This window comes from Quercus lobata, chromosome 6 (assembly GCF_001633185.2).
Source record: "Quercus lobata isolate SW786 chromosome 6, ValleyOak3.0 Primary Assembly, whole genome shotgun sequence".
NCBI lineage: Eukaryota > Viridiplantae > Streptophyta > Magnoliopsida > Fagales > Fagaceae > Quercus > Quercus lobata.
In genome coordinates, this window is record NC_044909.1 from 3,356,127 (window position 1) to 3,376,112 (window position 19,986).

Genomic DNA, 19,986 nt, shown 5'->3' on the forward strand with positions numbered 1-19,986 from the left:
TCAAATATAGTATATTAATACATTGCTTCTATATAGTACTAAAATCAACTTTGGGATAAGCTACAAGGAAGGAAAAAAAAAAAAAAAACACACGGATAGGGATTTGACACTTGACAGTGCTCTTTGATTTTTGAGAAGACTATTTTATTTTTCTGCCCTCCCAAGAAGCTGGCCCTTCTCCCTTAATGCTCCATGGGCCAACCCAGTTCATCGTCAAGCACCTCCAGCTTACCAATAAGCCTTGACCCATTATTTTAGTTAATAAATTAATTTATTCTCATTGAAAAAAGAGACCTGTGATCAAATTCTATCTACACTAAGTTTTTTTTTTTTTTTGAAAAGAGGCTTATGACCAAATACTATCTGCACTAGGTTGTAACCCATGTGTATATGCACACAAACATTGAACAGTCAATATTGATGAAAAGAAAAAAAATTGAAGAATTTAGTACATATTTGTTTGGATTTTGTATATTACCATCAACAATTCTTGTTGTTGCCGTCATGCCTGCAAGTGGAACTTTGAAAGATAATTATGGTTATAAATGATTTGAATTGACAGGAGAATTAACTGCTCAAGATTTGTTTATTTAATTTTATTTCGATTGCAAGTCAAAGTCAAATTCATCACCAACTTAGATTACACATTTAAGTTTGACTTACTTTCTTTTTGAACTAGATTAATTTTGTTCACGAACTACTTGAGTAACTTATTCTTTCTCCATTTATAATAAACAACACAACTAATTGTGTTTACCACTTCATAATTTTATATTATTAATTAATAATTAAACTATAGTTGACATTATATTATTTAATTTAATAAGATATAATGATTTTGGTTTATGAACTTATAAAAATTAGATTCACAAATATTGCATTGTTAAAAAAAAATATATAACTAACTTATAACTTTTGAACTTTTGAATAGTTGTATATGTAGGCGCATGCATGCGCGCACACACATATATATAACATTTCTATTTAATAAATAAATTGCACACGTTCATAGCATTATTATATAGAAGCATAATAAATTCAAGTTGAATCTTTATATATTTTTTAAGTTTAGATACATGAATTTGAATGTAAACAAAATTGACACACAATTAAAGTATAATTTGAAGGATACTTTGTATGAAATCGGCGTATATAGAAAGTATAGAGATACTTGACATCAAATAATAAGATATACTTTTATATACTTGGTATCACATATATATATATATATATATGTGTGTGTGTGTGTATAAATCAAGCCTCATATTCATAAACTTGTTCACAATCACATTGTCAAATTTGAAGTTGAATTTAATAGCCTAACTTAAATCCAAGCTTGATTTGACTAGTTTGCTAAATAAACAAACAAGAAGTTTAAATAGCTTGATTCATATTAGTTGATGCAAACATATGATTGAATTTAATTAGGAAACCTAAATAATATGGCCTAAGTAACTACACCTATGTTTTGCTATTAATTTAGAACACAACAACTCATGCAGTGATAATCTCTCTCTCTCTCTCTCTCTCTCTCTCTCTCTCATATAAAGAAGAAAAGACACCTTATAAAAAAGAAGACGAAAAAATATAACTTAATAGAGTAGTAGATAGCCCAACCACTGTCCTGAATGTTAAGACCTATATCTACAAATCAAATTCAAACCTCACCTTTTAGTAGATTAATATCATAGTTATCACTAACTTAAAGGACTGAAAATGCTAAACTAATAAGCAGAAGCAATTATGATTCTGTACCTTTAGTTTAGACCATCAAGTTGATTCAATCAACTTTCTACACTTCTGCTCGAATATGGTCACCCCCAACATACTTCAATTGCCAAAAAGTTGGTCATGGTCAAAACACACACACACCTCTCTACTCTCTCTCTCATATCAAACAGCTACTGGACATAGATAGCATATAAAACCAAGTGATCATGATTACCAGCTTGGCATTGCATGAAACCAGACTTAACTCTCTCCATCTCTTTAAAGTAATAAAATGGTCTATGGCCCCCCCACTGCTGTACAGTTTAGCCACATTGCTATGCCTTGGAGTCTTTCCCGGGTCACTTGCTACCTCTTAAATTGTGCACAGTGCTACAGTTCAGCTTTCGTCTTTTTTAAATGCTCAAAACACCAAAATTTGTGGTCCACTTTCTCCTAAAAGTAACGGAATGAACTGATCAGAAGGTACTAAAAAGTTCTTGTCTCTCAAACTCTTTAGTCTTTACTCATGTCTGTACCAGTCAAAACTAATTTATTATGTGGATGGTACTAATTGTCTTCAATTCTATAGGGTCCCATTTGTTTAATTTCAGAGCCCAAAATGCTATGGCATTGATGACACACCTTATGACTTACTTGTAATTGGATCTTGAACTCATCTCTAAAGAATCCTCGATATATTTACTCGACAGCAAAAAAATAATAAATAAAAAAGATTTTAATTGCATTCCCCTTGGTTTTGGAAATGCCACAAATTCTTCATATTGATTGAAAATTCATTAGCTACTTTGTTCCATTTAATAGATCCAAAGAATTAATTTCTTTTTACGTAATTAATGTTCTGGCTATCAAGCCCAGTTTTGAGTTCTATTCTTCTTTCACCAAACAAATTATTTATTTTCAAACTAAAAACTTGCTTACTTTTTGTAATACAGAAACCCGTGCCAGCAAAGTAAAAGTAAAATCGCTTTGGTATGATGATCATAAATGCTATCACTTTGTTACAAATATGCATTTTATCACATTGTGTACTTTGGTAAGCCCTTCTTCATAAGGTTGTTTCTGGGGAAGTAGGATTAGGCTTTGTATTATGGCAGAGATTTGTGGTAGGCTTGTCTAGGAAGTGCTTGCTTTTCATATTCTTCATGTGATCATGATGTTTACTAATCAATGTAAGTTATTATATTTTGTAAGCCCATAATTTTGTGTTAAGTTTTTTGTAATAAAAAAATCAGGGTGCAACTTACATTGATCAAGCCTAACTCTCTTTCTTGGTCTTAAGAATGAGCTACATAATGAGGAGCTAATCCTCCCCTTATATAAATTTATCTAAACCCTGATGAAGACAGAAAGATTATTACTCCCAAAGTTGTTAATACAGCTCTCATGCCTCGGCTATTTGAAAGGGTTAGCTGATCAATCAGAAGGTTGTCTTAGCCTAACTTGTGTATTACATGTTCAATTTTGTTTTCTAGTCAGATTGTTAATCTCCAACATTATTGTCTCCCTTCAATTATAGAACACTGGAGGGACCAGAACGCCCGGTATAATGTGCTAATAAAGAATCAAATTACAACCCATATATAATAATCAAAAGATTAACTCTGTGTTCATTAGCTGTCTAGACTTAATTAGAGCTACCAAATCTTTATGGAAGCTTTTCAAGAAACTAACATGATATCTACCACTTGTAAACTTTCTCAAATGACATGAAAACCCATCCCCATTGGGGCGCACACACACATATGTACCTACAATTATAAGGCTCTTCCAAAGGGCAACTTGGTTATTAAGGGTATGCTTTATATTTCATTGATTCAGTTCTCACATGGCAAGAAATTACTCTCATGTGACCACATGCTAGGAACTCCTCCCATGTTATAATCCCTCCCTCCTAGCAGGGGAGTCAAACTAACAAAGCTGATCTATTTGACTAATGCAAATTGAATAATCAACTGCCACTAAGCTAGAAGATAGCCTGATTTAAATATTGGTCACCCTAGTAATCCCTCCCTGTCTGTAAATCTCATATCCACTAGCAGTGTTTTCAATTACAACAAGAAAAGATACCCAATCAATGCAATCAATTTAATGTGAGAGACATTGTTCAAGTCAGGACAAAATAAATCAACGCGACCTGTATTAACTATTACTGATTCATTCATCTGCATAACATATTCATGTTGTGTTTTTTTACTTTTCCTACCCTAATCAGTAACAGCCAGGTGTGTCATTTACTCTTTGCATGTTTTAGACCATAGAAACAAGATAGTTCATGCACCACGACAACATCATAATACCATCTATCTTTTTCATTATGATATACGTATTATTCTTCTCCACAAAAACATAGTTTACATGACATTTTCTAGTGTTATCAATGAAAACGTCTATGATTCAATTCTCTCTTTTAAAATAAGGCAGTGTTTATTGCACACAGTGTAGGCAAATAATTTTCAGTGTGTAAAACACACTATGTGCACTAGTTTTTTTCCCTTTAAAATAATGTATTATACTTCTCCCTTCCCTGCCATAAACTAGGAAAAATTTCCTTTTTTCTACTTCTTCTCTTGGTAACAAAAACAAGAATAAGAAAAAGAGAACAGACTGTTTAGAATCGTATACAGAACAATGGTAATTAAAAACCTTTTTTGTCTTTAGTTCCCAAAGTGTCCATGTGCTGTTCCTATATTCTAAACACTACCTTAGCTCACTTGTTTCGCCTTAACCAGACCACTTAATTTATTTATAATCTCACCGTCCAAAATTTTACTACAACAACAAAACAAAGAGATTAAAAATAAATAGAAAAGCACTAAAGCATCTCGTTCGCTTTATAAATCACATATCTCACAAACCTGATCAAACTACTAGCTAGCCAACTACACAACCTTATTCCCTATTCCCTGATCCAAAAACAACCAAGATGGTCTCCCTAGAAACTGTTCAAACTAACTCTAGATCCATTGAGCCAACTTCAAGTCCCAGGATTTCTTTCTCTGCAGAGTTTCTGGATGAGAAAAACTTCATCTCCATTAGCCCAAACTCTCTGCAGGTTGAAAAAGGTGAAGGCATGGAGATAGAGAAAGCAAGAAATGGAGACTTTGAATTCCTCTCAAGCAATGCAAGTAGCCATGCAATGTTAACTGCTGATGAGCTTTTCTTTGAAGGGAAGCTCCTTCCATTTTGGCAAATGCAGCATTCAGAAAAGCTCAACAAGATCAGTCTCAAAGCGAAAGACGAAGAGGAAAAAGAGGTGAACAAGGAGGAGAGTACTAGGGTAAATTGGTTTGTTGATGATGACCCATCACCAAGGCCACCTAAGTGCACTGTTTTATGGAAAGAGCTATTAAGGTTGAAGAAGCAACGCGCTTCTTCTTTATCACCATCTTCTTCTTCCTCATCATCATCATCTTCAGCTACCTCACTTGCTGATGTAGCTACAAAAGATGAAGGGAAGGGAGGGTCAGGGAATAGAGAGAAGCATGTGAAGAGGATAAAGAAAGGGTTGGAGAGGACAAGGTCAGCTAGTATTAGAATAAGGCCTATGATCAATGTCCCAATTTGCACACAAATGAAGAACAGTGCATTGCCACCTTTGTTTCCACTAAGGAAGGGAAGATTAGATAGGTGAGGATGAGAAAGTGGTAGCTGAAGTTCCATCTGATCTCTGCAGAGTTGTCATATATGTTCATCAGTCTCATTTCTTTTTATTTCATTATAAATTTTTCTCTGTTTTTGTGTTTAGATTAATGTTAATTATGGTGAGTTATTGTGGATCTGAAGAATGACAATGTAAATGCTGACCTTTTCTTTTTGTTCGATTATATTAATCAAGTAATTTTAGTTGCATTTCTTATTGCATCGCCTAGAAGCACATTTTTCTGTCTCTCTGAAATATAAGAAGTGGGAAATCATGATAGATGCTGTGCAGGTCTGTGAAATGGTGGGTCTCACATGGAGACATATCAAACTGTGTACTTTATTTTGGTAAGGGTCTGAAGGCCATATAAGGATCGAGTGTTGTCCTTTATGAATTGTGAAATGGAATTGAGAGAGCTATGTTATTGATTATTGGACTTCTTAGTATACAGTTCCAACTTTCGAGTATCTTTCAGGAATTTAAATATTGTCTAACCATTTTAATATCATTTGCAAAGTGAAGGTCATGGATGATTCTGCAAAGCTAAAATAGGAGTTAGTATCTTAAATCAATAGAGTAAGATCATAGCAACCCCCTAATTTTTTAAACGCCGGATCTGAAACTGGAAGGGTTTGAGGCATTAATGTCAAATGCCCCTTTAGGGACATTCAGCAAAATTGGAACAATTCAGGGATATGAACATCAAAAACACCCCCAACGACCCACAAATATGAAAGTTAGATGCCAAAGGTAACAACTAACAACTAACAACCAAGTGACAACCGAAGCAATTGAGAAAATAGTCAGCTATAGTTAAAATGAGGGCATATATAGAACCAAACCACGTTATATAAAAAAATGAATTAATTTTTTTAGTAGGTACAAAAACATGAACAATATTCATTGTACACGGTACACCCACAGGGGAGAGGGAAAAAGAAGAAGGAGAAGAAGAATAGCTCATAATACACTATCAGAACAAGAAAAAGTATATCTAAAAGAATAAGAAATGACTATATGGACAATTACATGAATTTTGAAAGCATGATCCAATCCTACTGAGAAAAAAAGAATCAGACTGACTGACTATGAACAACCATTTCAAGTATTCAAATTGCTTTGAAGAGCCCCCAGCTACAGATGTCTAAGTATGCAGAACTTTCAATTTCACAGTTGGAGAGCTTGCAATAAAGAACTTCCATCAAAATTTGTAAAACAAAATGTGACACAGCTCTTTTACGGAATGTATCTATATACAAATGAATGATCTGAATCAAGTTTCTTGAGAAAGCAGCCAAGTCAACTCTACCATTGGATCCATACACATACTTGCTCAAGAAGGTGGGGGAGATTCAAAATTATTTCCAGAAGTCCTGATAATCAAATTTAAACAATCAGCATAAATGGCGGTGGATAAGATATGTATAATAACACCAGAGGATGTTCAAACTTACCTAAGGTTCAGTCCAGGTTTATCTTTAAGGTTATTTGGAACTGTACCGGTCAGATTATTGTTCTGTAAGAAACTGAAAGACAGGAACTAGGTCAGGAACATCAATAATTAGAGTTGCCACATTTTTTTTAATTGAACATTAATATAAAGACCAAAAAAAAAAAAAAAGGAATCAAATCAATGTCTAATAGTGTTTTCATTCAATGGCAGTGTCAGAAGCATATATGAAAAAATTTCCAGAAATTAAAGAATAAATTAGCATAATAATTTATTGAAATTTAGTTTTAAAATATAAAGGTGAAAATTTACATCTGGTAGCATTAACAATTATGTGAGCTAATGATTATTTATTCCATGTCAGTAAACAAGGGAATTGCTCAATCATACAAACAAAGCACAGACCATGAGATAAAATGTGATTGCCACCCTCCAACAAATAAGACAGATCAAACATGGAAATCCTACAGTATCCAGATGTAATTTACAGCACAATAAAAAAAGCAAATGTTTTAGTTGTGATTGTCAGTTCTCATTCTGATATGGGTAAAATAAATCATGTGAAGTAGATCAAGTTCAAGGATCCAATCTTCTTAAAATTGGGCAGCACCACATATATATATATATATATATATAGGTAATCACAAGATAACACACACACACGCACACATGTATGTATTAGGATAGAATTTTCCTCTAAATTGATTTGGAGGAAAGTTTATTCAACCCAATACATGGTGATTCAAATGAGTATTTGCGTGTACTTACCTATTTAGAAGTCATGCGTCTTAGTTAAATTACTTAAAAGTCATGTGATTAAAATACATGTAGAAGGTTATTTGATAGCCAATTAATGGGTAAGAGGAGATTCTATATATTATATATGTATATTAGGAATGAAATTACCATATTTCAATATGGAACATATAGTCATATACAATTTTTTTTCCTTAGACTTTCCATCATTATTTTATTTTATTTTGTCGCTCATTTGTAACATAAGTTACAGATCTCATACAATGAAACTGTCTCAATTCCAATTAAACAAAGGCCTATTCTAAGTTGTCATTTCAAACATACCAGTACTCCAACCTAAAACTACAAAACTCAACCAAGATTTTTTAATCCTGTCTTTTTTGTGTAAACTGACATACTAAAATGAAAGGAAAAACCAATGATTTAAGGTCAGATCCAACAGGGGAACAAGTGAGTTTTGGATTCCTTAGGACCCTCAAGGCTTCTAGTATCCCACCTTTCCCAGCTCATATTTAGTGAATTATAATATATATACTCAGGCCACTTGGCTAAAAGCAAATGGTCAGAGATATTGCAAATATGTATATTAGTGGACAGAGGCACCTTTAGTTCCTTTGAAAGCCTATATAAACATAATCCATTCCTTGAATAAAGTTAAATTTTTAAGCAGCAATTCCTTGGACAATCCAGTGCTCAATAACAATCTATAAGTATAGGTTATTCAATCCCATTATTTTGAACTGAAAGGGGTATTCTAGTCGTTTTCCAAGTCCCAACAAGTTGACAAGGGTGCTCTCTCATAGAGTGCAGTGGAGCGCTGGGGACAGCCACCATATTATATCTATAATTGCTAGCAAATTGAATCTAAGAGTCAGATAAGAAAACAATAGAACATCCCAAGTTTCACCAATCCTCACTAACAAAAATACAATGCTTCTAAGTGTTGTCTATACTGCCCCTTGAAGCCTCAGAGGAAATAGATGAATCTGACACTGACATTGTTAGGAGATTTCTTCAGTGTGCTGTTAGATGTATCATCGTGGAAGGCATCAAAAAGGAAATACAAAGTATGAGCTCCTATCAAGTAAAAAGTGTGATCTAGATGGGCTTGGGCATGTTAAGGCTATGATGGGCACAAAGGATCACCAAGATTGTGCTTTCAAACTTTCAAAGTCCTCTCTCTCTCTCTCTCTCTTTAAGAAACTAAAGAACATAAAAAGAGGTGTGGTAATGATGTGGGTAGAAGCAATTAGAAACAATATGATCAGTAAAGATTCAAAAAACAATACTAACTTTAATACGAGCTCCAATTAATCAGAAAAAGAAGAAGAAGGATTTATATAGCTGATCCCAATTAGTTGAGACTTAAGACTTGTTGACTTGTGTATAGTTGAGTTGTAAGATTACAGTATACTTTAGAGCGAATTGATATATAGATCATGGATAGTTGGGTTAATGGAAGATAGACAGAGCTGATCCAAATTAATTGGAGTGAAGGCTTTGTTCAGTTTAATTAGATATAGGTCAAAGTACCAAAGAAAATGAGAATTAAAATAGTTCACCATCCTTATATCAAACCAAAACTAACTTAATGATAGATTCGTTCCTAATCTTGTAATTTATTATCCCCCCCCCCCCCCAAAAAAAAAAAAGAGCAGGAATAAGATATGCCAGTAGATAATAAATCTCTCTCGTATCATTGCCAAAAAAAAAAAAAGAGTTTAAAGATATTCATGTTGATGTTGTTGATAAGTGATACTCAATCTGATCAAAGTTAGTTCTCCTAGAAATTTTTATCACAGTACTTCCTAGGACTTTGTAATGGTGATTATAAGTTCATAACTTTGATAAGTAGGAGCAGAACAATTATAATTATACTGTTTTAACATGATTTGGATGGAACTACATCCATCACATAAGAGAAGTACTGAAAGTACAATGAAATATACAGTAAATCAACAAAAACTATCATGCATGCACTGATTAGGAGAGGGAAAAGAAAAAAATATTGCAGAATAAAACTTACAGTTCACGCAAGCCTTCAATGTCCCCAAGTGATGAGGGAATAGATCCACTAAACTGATTGTCTTCCAAATGCCTTAAAGGAAAACAGTATTGAATTAGAGAAAAGAAACAAAATTTCTAAATAAATAATCACATGAAAAGGTCTCAGGTTCTAAGCATTCTGATAATACAATCCACACAATGGAATAGTTATCACATACACAACTGACGGAGGAAAATGAATTCCTTCAATGAACTGAGAATGAGGCTCAAGTGGCAATAATTTTATATGCAATTATGAGCTCAATCACAAATGACAATAGGCAGAGATTAAATAAAAAATAACCCAAACCCTCACAACTTACAATGTCTCTAGCATCTTCAATGAACTGAGATCAGGAATAGGTCCAGTCAAACTGTTATTCCCAAGCCATCTGTTAATAGCATTAAATCGTCAATCATCAAATCCATACCTCTCAATTTCATTAATCAAAAAATTTATAACTGAAAACCTACATGTTAGTCAATCCCGTCATATTGACAATGCTAGGAGACAGTGATCCTGAGAGGCCCATGCTTGTCAGGTTTCTGGAGACAACAGGAAATGGTAAGCCTTTTAAGGAATACAAAAGAAACTATACAAATTATTGTGAGACAGCAAGTCAAGTCTCACTTACAAGGAGATCACACGGATCCGGGGACCATAGGAGCAAGTAATGCCACTCCAAGAGTACTGGCGGGGCATGCAAGGATCACCATTCCAAACAAGTGGAGGATTCTTGAGACTCTTTTTTACCATTGACAAACCAATAACTGTGAAAAGAAATACAGTTCCCCTTTAAAAAAATCATGTAATTGAAAATCCTCATATGAAGCGTACTGAACAATGTTTAAAGAGGTTGTGTTGTGAGAGAGGAATCAACCAAGCACCTTATGGTCAAACACATTTCACTTGTCTCAAAGGAAGCTGTTATTTAGGCCAGATTAATTTTCTGTACCACTAACTTGATAGGACACTGCTTAGGTGAGCCACAGCCAATGGCTTAGGCATAACTAAAAAATGCCATCCAGTGTAATGCAGAGAATATGATTAAACTATTTTTCCCACTTTTTTTTTTCAACACCAATTACAAAACACACTTTCCTATATCTTTGTTTGGCCATGTATGTTTTAGCTGGGCTCATCAATGAAATAACCTGAATACTGACTAGAAATTAATCCAGTTTCATTGCCTTTATAAAAGATGCTATTTGGAAGTAAACATACCATCTCGAGTAGCAGTTCTTCCCCCAAGATCTAGCACTTCAAAAATCTCTCCAGCATTTATCAGAGGACCAATGTCTGAACCCACAGCAGGGGTCAAAGTTATCTTTGTAGGACCACGAAGAGGCCACTGGGTTGCAAAGACACAAGCACCAGCTGGAGTGACATTCAAAGTACGGTAATATGGCACATCATTTATGCTTATGTTAAACACCCTTGAGCTCGAATTACGGTCGTCTGCAAAGTAAAGAGCAATGTAGTACATTGAGTTTGAAAGGGATGCTGGAGGCCAATTCAACACCAGGGGTTGTACTTTGGTAGTTGTCAGAGCTGCCTCGAATACTTTTAGAGGAGGAACGTTCCAGAAACCAGAAACAGATATATTTCTGTTTTCTGATACTGTAGAATCATTATCTCTTGATGGCTCCCAAAACCGATCAAATTGATCATCAGGATACCTGGCAATACCAAATTATCACACTTAAGCATAAGATGATAAAGAATACGCAAGCAAAACTGAACAAATGAATTGACAACCTAAAAGTTAAATAAGCACCATATCCAGTTCATGAGTTGCTAGTTTTGAATTGTCACTTCTTTGCAGACATAACAAATTATCTGCTAAATGAAGAGATATTAGGCCTGTCCATTTTTGCTTTAAGAGGGGTTCAAAAGTACTTTAAGTGGTTAACACTCTTTTTTAGCTTAAATTACAAAAAGTTTGACAGTTTCGCTAAAGAGTTTAAAATGTCCTTAAAGCTTTTTTTGTCAGCCTTAAGGCTAAAGCTGAAACTTGGAGCATTTAGGGAAAAGCCCCACAATTCACCATTTTTAATTATTATTTGACATATACAAATGACTTCTCTAGTTCTCCTTTTGAAGAGGTGTCAAATTGATTTTAAGAGCCTTAAAATTGCTAAACGTTTGACAATTTTACTAAATAGCTTTAATGGGGACTTCCTTAAAATTGATTTCAACTTTAAGATTAATATTAAAATTGGGTGCTTTATGAAAAGCTCTACATTTCAATGTTTATGCTTTATAAAATCCAGTACCAAACCCTCAAATGGCTAAATAGCTTTTTAGTTAAAAACTCTACTTTCTTCCTATATCAATAGTGCTAGAACTTATAGTCTTATATCACAAGGCTCGTAGTTCAACTGACACTTCCTGACTTCCTAGTTTTCGCCCCCTTTTCCTCTTATAACTATCGAATTTATCCACACACACAAAAAAAAAAAAAAAAAAAAAAAAAAATTCTAGAACTGATATCTCATAAAAAAAAATGCTAATTAAAACAGAAACAAGCACATGAATCACAAATTAAAGGCTTTCACATACTGAATAATTGGCCCAGAATATCCAAAACTGTTCCTCGCAACCAAGCTGAGGCTAAAATTGCCAAAATCCGTGGTATTATAGAGCGAATCCCCAACTATCAAGAACTCCAAAGCCGAAATGAACGGGTCCGAATCCGTATACTTATTGGAACCGATACACAGACTCATAGTCTTTCCCTGCGCGACGAAGACGCCCTCGTAATACGACGCCGCGTTGTTCGCGTAATCCACGGTGGTGTTCACGACGTTCCAGAAAGTCCCGTCCACCATCTGATCGAACACCGGCGGGGAGCCATGGCCGTCGTTGACTCCTCCGTAGAAGTAGGTGGTTCGGATTACGTACTTCGCGGAGCGGAAAACTTCGACGACGAAGCAGTATTTGGTGTGAAGGCGGAGAGGAAACGATCGGACGGTGGCGAGTGTAGGGACGGTTACCGGGATCGTCAGGTTTTTCGAGGTCCCACCGGACACGAAATCGGTGTCCGGTAACCATTCTCGATCGTCAATTGTCGACTCCTCGGTGGCCCCACAGTTAATCAAAATACCTGAAAAACAAAAAGAACAAAAAAAGTAGTTACAATTTATGATAATTTGAACCCTAAATATCTCCTTTAAAAACACCAGGACGTGTGAGTTGAATTACCTTTAGGGGGTGGAGGTTGTTGTTGAGAGAGGGAGAGGGGGAGGAAGGAAAAGAGGAGGAGGAGAAGGAGGGAGAGGAAAGACATGGTTGAGAGATAGGCATGTGAGAATGGGAAGATTTGGTTTGGTTTATTGAATTTTATTTTGGTAGTAGTTTGGGTTAATTTGGTGGGTTTGAAATTGAATGGGTCTACTTTGGTAGAACATGCAAGCAAGGAATAGGAGAGAGAGAGAGGGAATGTGGAGTTAGGGAAGAGGAAGGTATAAGGGGTACGTGGTGGGGATGACGCGGGAAAACAAGGGCCGAGTCAAGTAGTAGTTGGTATTTATACATTTTAATGTTTTTTTTTTTTCTTTTTTAAATGGTTTTTTCAGTTGGGCGTTAGGTGAAGTAAAGGAAATGGAATGGAGCCGTTGCTCTGTTCTTGTTTGGGGGCCGCTGGTGGTTGGTTTAAAGGTTTTTACAGTTCTCTCTCGCTGTTGTAAATCTGGAGATGTAAAAGTTTCATTTACCTACTGGAAAAAAAAAAATAAAAGTTTAGTTTTGTCTTATTAGATTTATTAGATTAATACAAATAAATAGTTTTGTCTTATTCAGTGGTTATTGCTAAAAAAGTTTAGTACTGTTTGATATGTGTATTTAAATAATAATTTTCAGTTTTTTTGAAATATATGTAGGTAAAAAATTATATAGAAATATTTGTAATATTGTTTAAAAGTTGAAAATATGTGTTTGAACTCGCGTATCAAACGGGATCTTAGTAACTATAAATTGTAGGTTCTTAAATATAGGAAAATATCATATTTTGTTAGGGGTTAGAAGAGAGAGATGGGAGACAAGAGAGAGAAATATATTTTTTAGAGTGTAAAATATATTTATATATATTGTAAAGTGAGTTGATAAAATAAATAACTTTTTACCGAGTAAAATATATATATATATATATATATTTTTTTTAGAAACTTGATGTGAATGCTTTAATGGGTTTAAAAAAATAGCCTCAAATTATAATTTGTTTGGAGCTCAATTTTGTCCTTTACCGTATTATTGATTAATGAGGTTTATATTTACCTCCTTGAATAAATGATATGTTGTGAATACACTATTAAAATATAAGATTTAATCATTTTGAAGTTTTTTATTTGACAACTTCTAAGCATTTGTCATGATAGGATCAAAGACATTTTTTAAATTAGACGTGTGTGTGTGTGTCATGATAGGATCAAAGACATTTTTTAAATTATTGTGTGTGTGTGTGTGTGTGTGTGGAGAAGAAAAACTAAGAACTTTATTAAAGAAGAACAGTTATTTCAACCTAAAGAACAGAAGAAAACTTAAGGGGAATCTCTTCCATCCACACAATATAATCCAAAAGATTTAGGGAATACCGAGCTAGACTAACAATTCTACGACATCTTTTATTTATAGCTATTTAAATTATAAATATTCATAAGTGTCTAAGTTATTTTGACTTACGCTTTGTTTGTTTCGATAGAACACTTTGTGTAAAAATTTTCCGTAATTTCTATTGTTTGGTAGCATCAAAAAAATGAGTCAAGGAAAAACTATTTTTAGTCAACATAAAAAGTATTATTTATTTCTAAAAATTGTTTTCCACTATTTTTTTAAAACAATTTTATCTCACAAAAAGCTAAATGAGGAAAGTTATGATATTTAGTTTTGAATGAGATACTTTTATAGAAAATGTTTTTTTAGAAAATATTATCATTGAAACGAACCGTGTGTTATATTTATTAGGCTTTCATCTACTTTTTTTTTTTTTTTTTCATTCTTCTTAGTTATTTAGCTTTGAATCACAACCTATACCGGGGTGATTGTTATGTTAGAATGGTGTGAGTTTCAAATCTTCAATCCATTTTTTTTTTCACAGTATTTTTTTTAGAAGGTTTTATCACTTTACTTAGATGATACATAAAGAATATTTATATTGTCTAATTTAATGGAGGATAATTGTATAGAGGGTATTCTATAATGCCAATTTTCTTTTTCTTTTTTAAAAAGAACACTATGAAGCTGTAGGGTCTCGTTTTTTAGCCCAATACCACATGGTGGGTGGGATCTTGGACCAGCGGGCCTAATACAATGAATTTGTAGAGAGTGGGCTGAAAGGCTAGGCCTTGGTGAACGGACAGTCATTAGTCATGGTGTTCATGGTGATCGCACAGAGGTGAACTGAGCTTATAGCCAAGAAGACTTTCTCCTCGATACGGCCTGGGTGGCTCCAGTTCTTGGACCTGGTCCCAGTCCCCTTTCTGGATTGCTTTTTCCTCATTTTATACTAGCTTTTTTCCTTCCCCCAACGTCCACGTGTAGGTTCAGTTTTATAGGGCTGATATTTGTCCCATTAGCCCATACCCAAAGTGGTTTGGGGGTGGTTGTAAAAACTGAAAAGTATGGCTCTGTCAGGTGCAGAGCACTTAATTGCAGTAGTAGCAGCCTTTCCCTTGTTCTTTGTTGTTTTAGTACTTTTCCTGTTCGGCGAAATGACCCGGAATGTCATCACCAGGACCGAGTTGCTCCCTTTGCCCTCGACTACATTTATGGCCGAGGAGGATCCTTTCCATGGCCGAGGAGGGTCCTTACCATGGCCGAGGAGGATCCTTCCCATGGCCAATGGGTGGGCCTTCCTTCGATCGGGCCTTGGGCCCAGCACAGATATTGACATGGGCTTCCCGGTTTTATACCCCCACAATAGTCCCTCAAAATCCTGTTGTCCGACTCCTCGGACGGATAAGAGGGTTTTGGTGTCGTCGGGCCTATGTCATGGCTTGCCAAGTCTTGTCCTTCATCAATGCCAGAGTCTCTTCGTTTGCCAGAGGCACGTTCCTGGTTGTGAGACATTCTTTTAGTTTACCCATGCCCCGTTCTTGACGTTTCTGTACATGAGGCGCGCCTTCATTAAGGTCTCTTTTCAAGGCGACGCAAGTCCAACGACTGAAGACTGCTTTGGGAATTGAGCGGGACTTATCTCATTTATAGTTTTTCTTTGAGATTTGTATAAATTAAATGCCACCAGGCTTACCCCCCATATAAGAAGCACGGTGGGAGGTCATTCCCTTTATTTGCAGACCCTTTAATCTTTTCAAATTCCTAACCCTCCAATTGTGCCCAAAGTCCCCATTACTAGTGTGACTGAGCCTTAGAGGGTGACATGGTCAAGGCCAGGATGAAGGTGAAGGGACCACACCCTCTTTAGAAGTCTAGGGTATCTTCGAGATTCAAAATGGCCCGGTCAGGGCAGGGGAGACAAAGAGTCAAGACATTTCTTCTCCTCGATAAGGCAAGAAAGGAGTCTCTTCTTCCTTCAGCCAAAATCTGAAGCAGGTGGAGATCGCATCAGATTTTTGGTGGGACAGCACTGAGATTTCCCATCGCCGGTACCATCCGTTCTCACTCGATTGCGTTTAGAGTTGGTATGGGGATTTGGCATCCCCACTTCTTCCTCTCTTCCATCACTGGTGCCATCCAGACTTGCTTAGTCGCTGCTAGAGCAAGGTTGTGGACCAAGTGCCTCCGCTTCTTCTTTTCTTCCATCACTGGTGCCATCCAGACTTGCTTAATCGCTACTAGAGCAAAATTGAAGGATCTATCGTTCTCGTGTATCCCTTTTTTTTCTTTTTTTTCTTTTTTTTTTTTTTTTTTCTGTAGTTAGCTTCTGGTATAGGCTTGTCTAAGCCCATTTTTTGTATGCTGTACTACTTTCTTATCTAATAAAAGATGACTTTATCCCATTTTGCGTGTTCTTTCTTTTCTGCAATAATTATTTTGTGAATGGATGTACTAGTGTCCTTTTCTTTCGAACAGTACTTAGGGCAGATGCCCTCGTTAGCAAAGAGTTATCACTTTGAACTTATCAAAACTGTCGGGCACAACAATGCCGACTTCAAGTAGGTTAACCATATGAGACTAATCGGGATAACAACTGAATGTTCTGTATTGCATATGGGATGATCACTCAAGGACGTGTAACCTAAAATGGACTGTCCGAGGGGGTCGCCGGGCACTAGGGTGCTTTGCCACGTTTCAGATGATATTCATAACCTTAACTTGTTTTGGGCATCCGATCTGAGGACCGAGGCATAATTGTACCGGGTCTAAACACTTGGTTGTGTTAGTTTCCTTAGAGCTGAGGGTCCGAGGACCGCACAGGATTTCCATTTTGTCTAGGACTTAAGCCTTTCTTGATGTAGTTAGTTTCCCGTAGGTTTTAGTTCGAGGACCATGCAAGACCTTGGTTCTGTCCAACACTTATATTTTCTAGTGACTAGTTTCCCCATAGGTTTGAGTCCGAGGACTATGCAAGACCTTGATTCTGTCTAACACTTTCTTCTTGAAGTAGCTGGTTTCTCCATAGGTTTGAGTCCGAGGACCATGCAAGACCTTGATTCTGTCCAACACTTATATTTTCTAATGACTAGTTTTCCCATAGGTTTGAGTTTGAGGATCATGCAAGATTTTGGTTCTGTCTAGCACTTTCTTCTTGAAGTAGCTGGTTTCTCCATAGGTTTGAGTCCGAGGACTATGCAAGACCTTGGTTCTATCCAACACTTATATTTTCTAGTGACTAGTTTCCCCATAGGTTTGAGTCTGAGGACCATGCAAGACCTTGGTTCTGTCTAACACTTTCTTCTTGAAGTAGCTGGTTTCCTTAGAGGTTTGAATCCGAGGACCATGCAAGACCTTAGTTCTGTCCAACACTTATATTTTCTAGTGACTAGTTTCCCCATAGGTTTGAGTCCGAGGACTATGCAAGACCTTGGTTCTGTCTAACACTTTCTTCTTGAAGTAGCTGGTTTCTCCATAGGTTTGAGTCCGAGGACCATGCAAGACCTTGATTCTGTCCAACACTTATATTTTCTAATGACTAGTTTTCCCATAGGTTTGAGTTTGAGGATCATGCAAGACCTTGGTTCTGTCTAGCACTTTCTTCTTGAAGTAGCTGGTTTCCCCATAGGTTTGAGTCCGAGGACCATGCAAGACCTTGGTTCTATCCAACACTTATATTTTCTAGTGACTAGTTTCCCCATAGGTTTGAGTCCGAGGACCATGCAAGACCTTGGTTCTGTCTAACACTTTCTTCTTGAAGTAGCTGGTTTCCTTAGAGGTTTGAATTCGAGGACCATGCAAGACCTTGGTTCTGTCCAACACTTATATTTTCTAGTGACTAGTTTCCCCATAGGTTTGAGTTCGAGGACTATGCAAGACCTTGGTTCTGTCCAACACTTATATTTTCTAGTGACTAGTTTCCCCATAGGTTTGAGTCCGAGGACCATGCAAGACCTTGGTTTTGTCCAACATTTATATTTTCTAGTGATTAGTTTCCCCATAGGTTTGAGTTCGAGAACCATGCAAGACCTTGGTTCTGTCTAGCACTTTCTTCTTGAAGTAGTTGGTTTCCCCATAGGTTTGAATTCAAGGACCATGCAAGACCTTGGTTCTGTCCAACACTTATGGGAATTCGGTGAATCGGGCTACTGGACTCGCGAGGATTAGCCCCTTGGCAAATGTGTGGGGTATAGAGTTGATGTTAGAAGCCCCTAGAACTGCCCGTGCCACTGGCACTTCGAAGTGTAGCCCTGAGTGGGAGCTGAGTTAGGACAACAATCGCGTGCTGTTGGAAATGATGGTGAGGCTTTCGCATAGCTTACACCACTGCCAAAATTATTTCTTTCAAGGGACCCTTGTTAACAGGGGCTTGATCCTACCATGACTAACCGCTGCTTGTGCCAACGCACAAGCCTTCCCACAGACGGCGCCAATTGTAGGGTCTCGTTTTTTAGCTCAATACCACACGGTGGGTGGGATCTTGGACCAGTGGGCCTAATATAATGAATTTGTAGAGAGTAGGCTGAAAGGCTAAGCCTTGGTGAACGGACAGTCGTTAGTCATGGTGTTCATGGTGATCGCATAGAGGTGAACTGAGCTTATATCCAAGAAGACTTTCTCTTCGGCATGGCCTGGGTGGCTCTGGTTCTTGGACCTGGTCCTAGTCCCCTTTCTGAACTGCTTCTTCCTCATTTTATACTAGTTTTTTTCCTCCCCCCAACGTCCACGTGTAGGTTCAGCTTTGTAGGGCTGGTACTTGTCCCATCAGCCCATAACAAAAGTGGTTGGAGGTGGTTGTAAAAGCTGAAAAGCATGGCTCTGTCAGGTGTAAAGCACTTAATTGCAGTAATGGCAGTCTTTCCCTTGTTCTTTGTCGTTTTAGTACTTTTCCTATTCAGTGAAATGACCTGGAATGTCATCACCAGGACCGAGTTGCTCCCTTTGCCCTTAGCTACATTTATGGCCGAGGAGGGTCCTTCCCATGGCCGAGGAGGATCCTTCCCATGGCCAAGGGGTGGGCCTTCCTTAGATCGGGCCTTAGGCCGAGTACAGATATTGACATGGGCTTCCTAATTTTATACCCCCACAGAAGCCAATCTAAATAAGCATAAACAAAACATTTTAGGGTGATATTCGTTTATACAAAAAATAATAACATACCATAATTAGAAAGAGAACATGAAGGAATTCAAATGATAAGCTAATAATAGTGATATTATTTATGGTGCCCGTGTTTGTGGTTTAAACCTCTTCTCCTTCTGTCTTGCTATCTACAATTCTACATATTCAAAATAGAGGGAAAGGAAAAAAAAAGAAAAGAAAAAAGAATATGAGTAAAGGCCCAACCATGATCAACCTAAGCTTAGAGCAGCTTTATCTTGGATCTCAAAAAAATAAAAGCTTAGAGCAGCTCAAGTATCTTGGGGATATTCGCATTAGCATGTGCAAAAATTTATGTCTATTTTAGCATAAAAATCATTTTTTTTTTTTTTTTACTTTACATACTTACTTTTCAAAATACCTAACATTAGATTATTTATTTTATATTATATTTTATTAAAATATTAAAAAATTAATTATTTTTATTTTTTCACACACAACAACTATCACCCACTCTCTTTTTTCATTCTTGGAATACGTAAAAAAAGTAAAAAATTAAATGCAAAATGAATAGTAGTGCTCGTGTAAATTTACATGATTATTATAGCAACCATGTGTTTTTATACAACTTTACATGACTTGATGTGGGTGAATTTTAGGCTTAATTGACAAAAATGTAATCTTTTTTTTTTATATATTTTTTTATCTATT

The 19,986-nt window shown here is 36.2% G+C and overlaps 2 protein-coding genes across 2 annotated transcripts; one reads left to right on the top strand and one right to left on the bottom strand.

Moving 5' to 3' along the window:
- The first annotated feature begins 4,549 nt into the window (after window positions 1–4,549).
- LOC115950707 lies at window positions 4,550–5,756 on the top strand. Its single transcript, XM_031067937.1, has one exon. It carries the CDS (start codon window positions 4,655–4,657, stop codon window positions 5,360–5,362), a length of 708 nt encoding a protein of 235 aa, XP_030923797.1. The 5' UTR covers window positions 4,550–4,654; the 3' UTR covers window positions 5,363–5,756.
- A 461-nt stretch (window positions 5,757–6,217) lies between these two features.
- Window positions 6,218–13,134, bottom strand: LOC115950591 (putative leucine-rich repeat receptor-like serine/threonine-protein kinase At2g14440). The gene is made up of 9 exons (XM_031067795.1): window positions 12,829–13,134; window positions 12,187–12,730; window positions 10,849–11,303; window positions 10,259–10,394; window positions 10,098–10,169; window positions 9,947–10,015; window positions 9,604–9,675; window positions 6,826–6,897; window positions 6,218–6,744 (listed from the first exon to the last, which is right to left on the bottom strand). The coding sequence occupies exons 1-9, from the start codon at window positions 12,911–12,913 to the stop codon at window positions 6,705–6,707; spliced, it is 1,545 nt and encodes a 514-aa protein (XP_030923655.1). The 5' UTR covers window positions 12,914–13,134; the 3' UTR covers window positions 6,218–6,704.
- Between the last annotated feature and the right edge of the window lie 6,852 nt (window positions 13,135–19,986).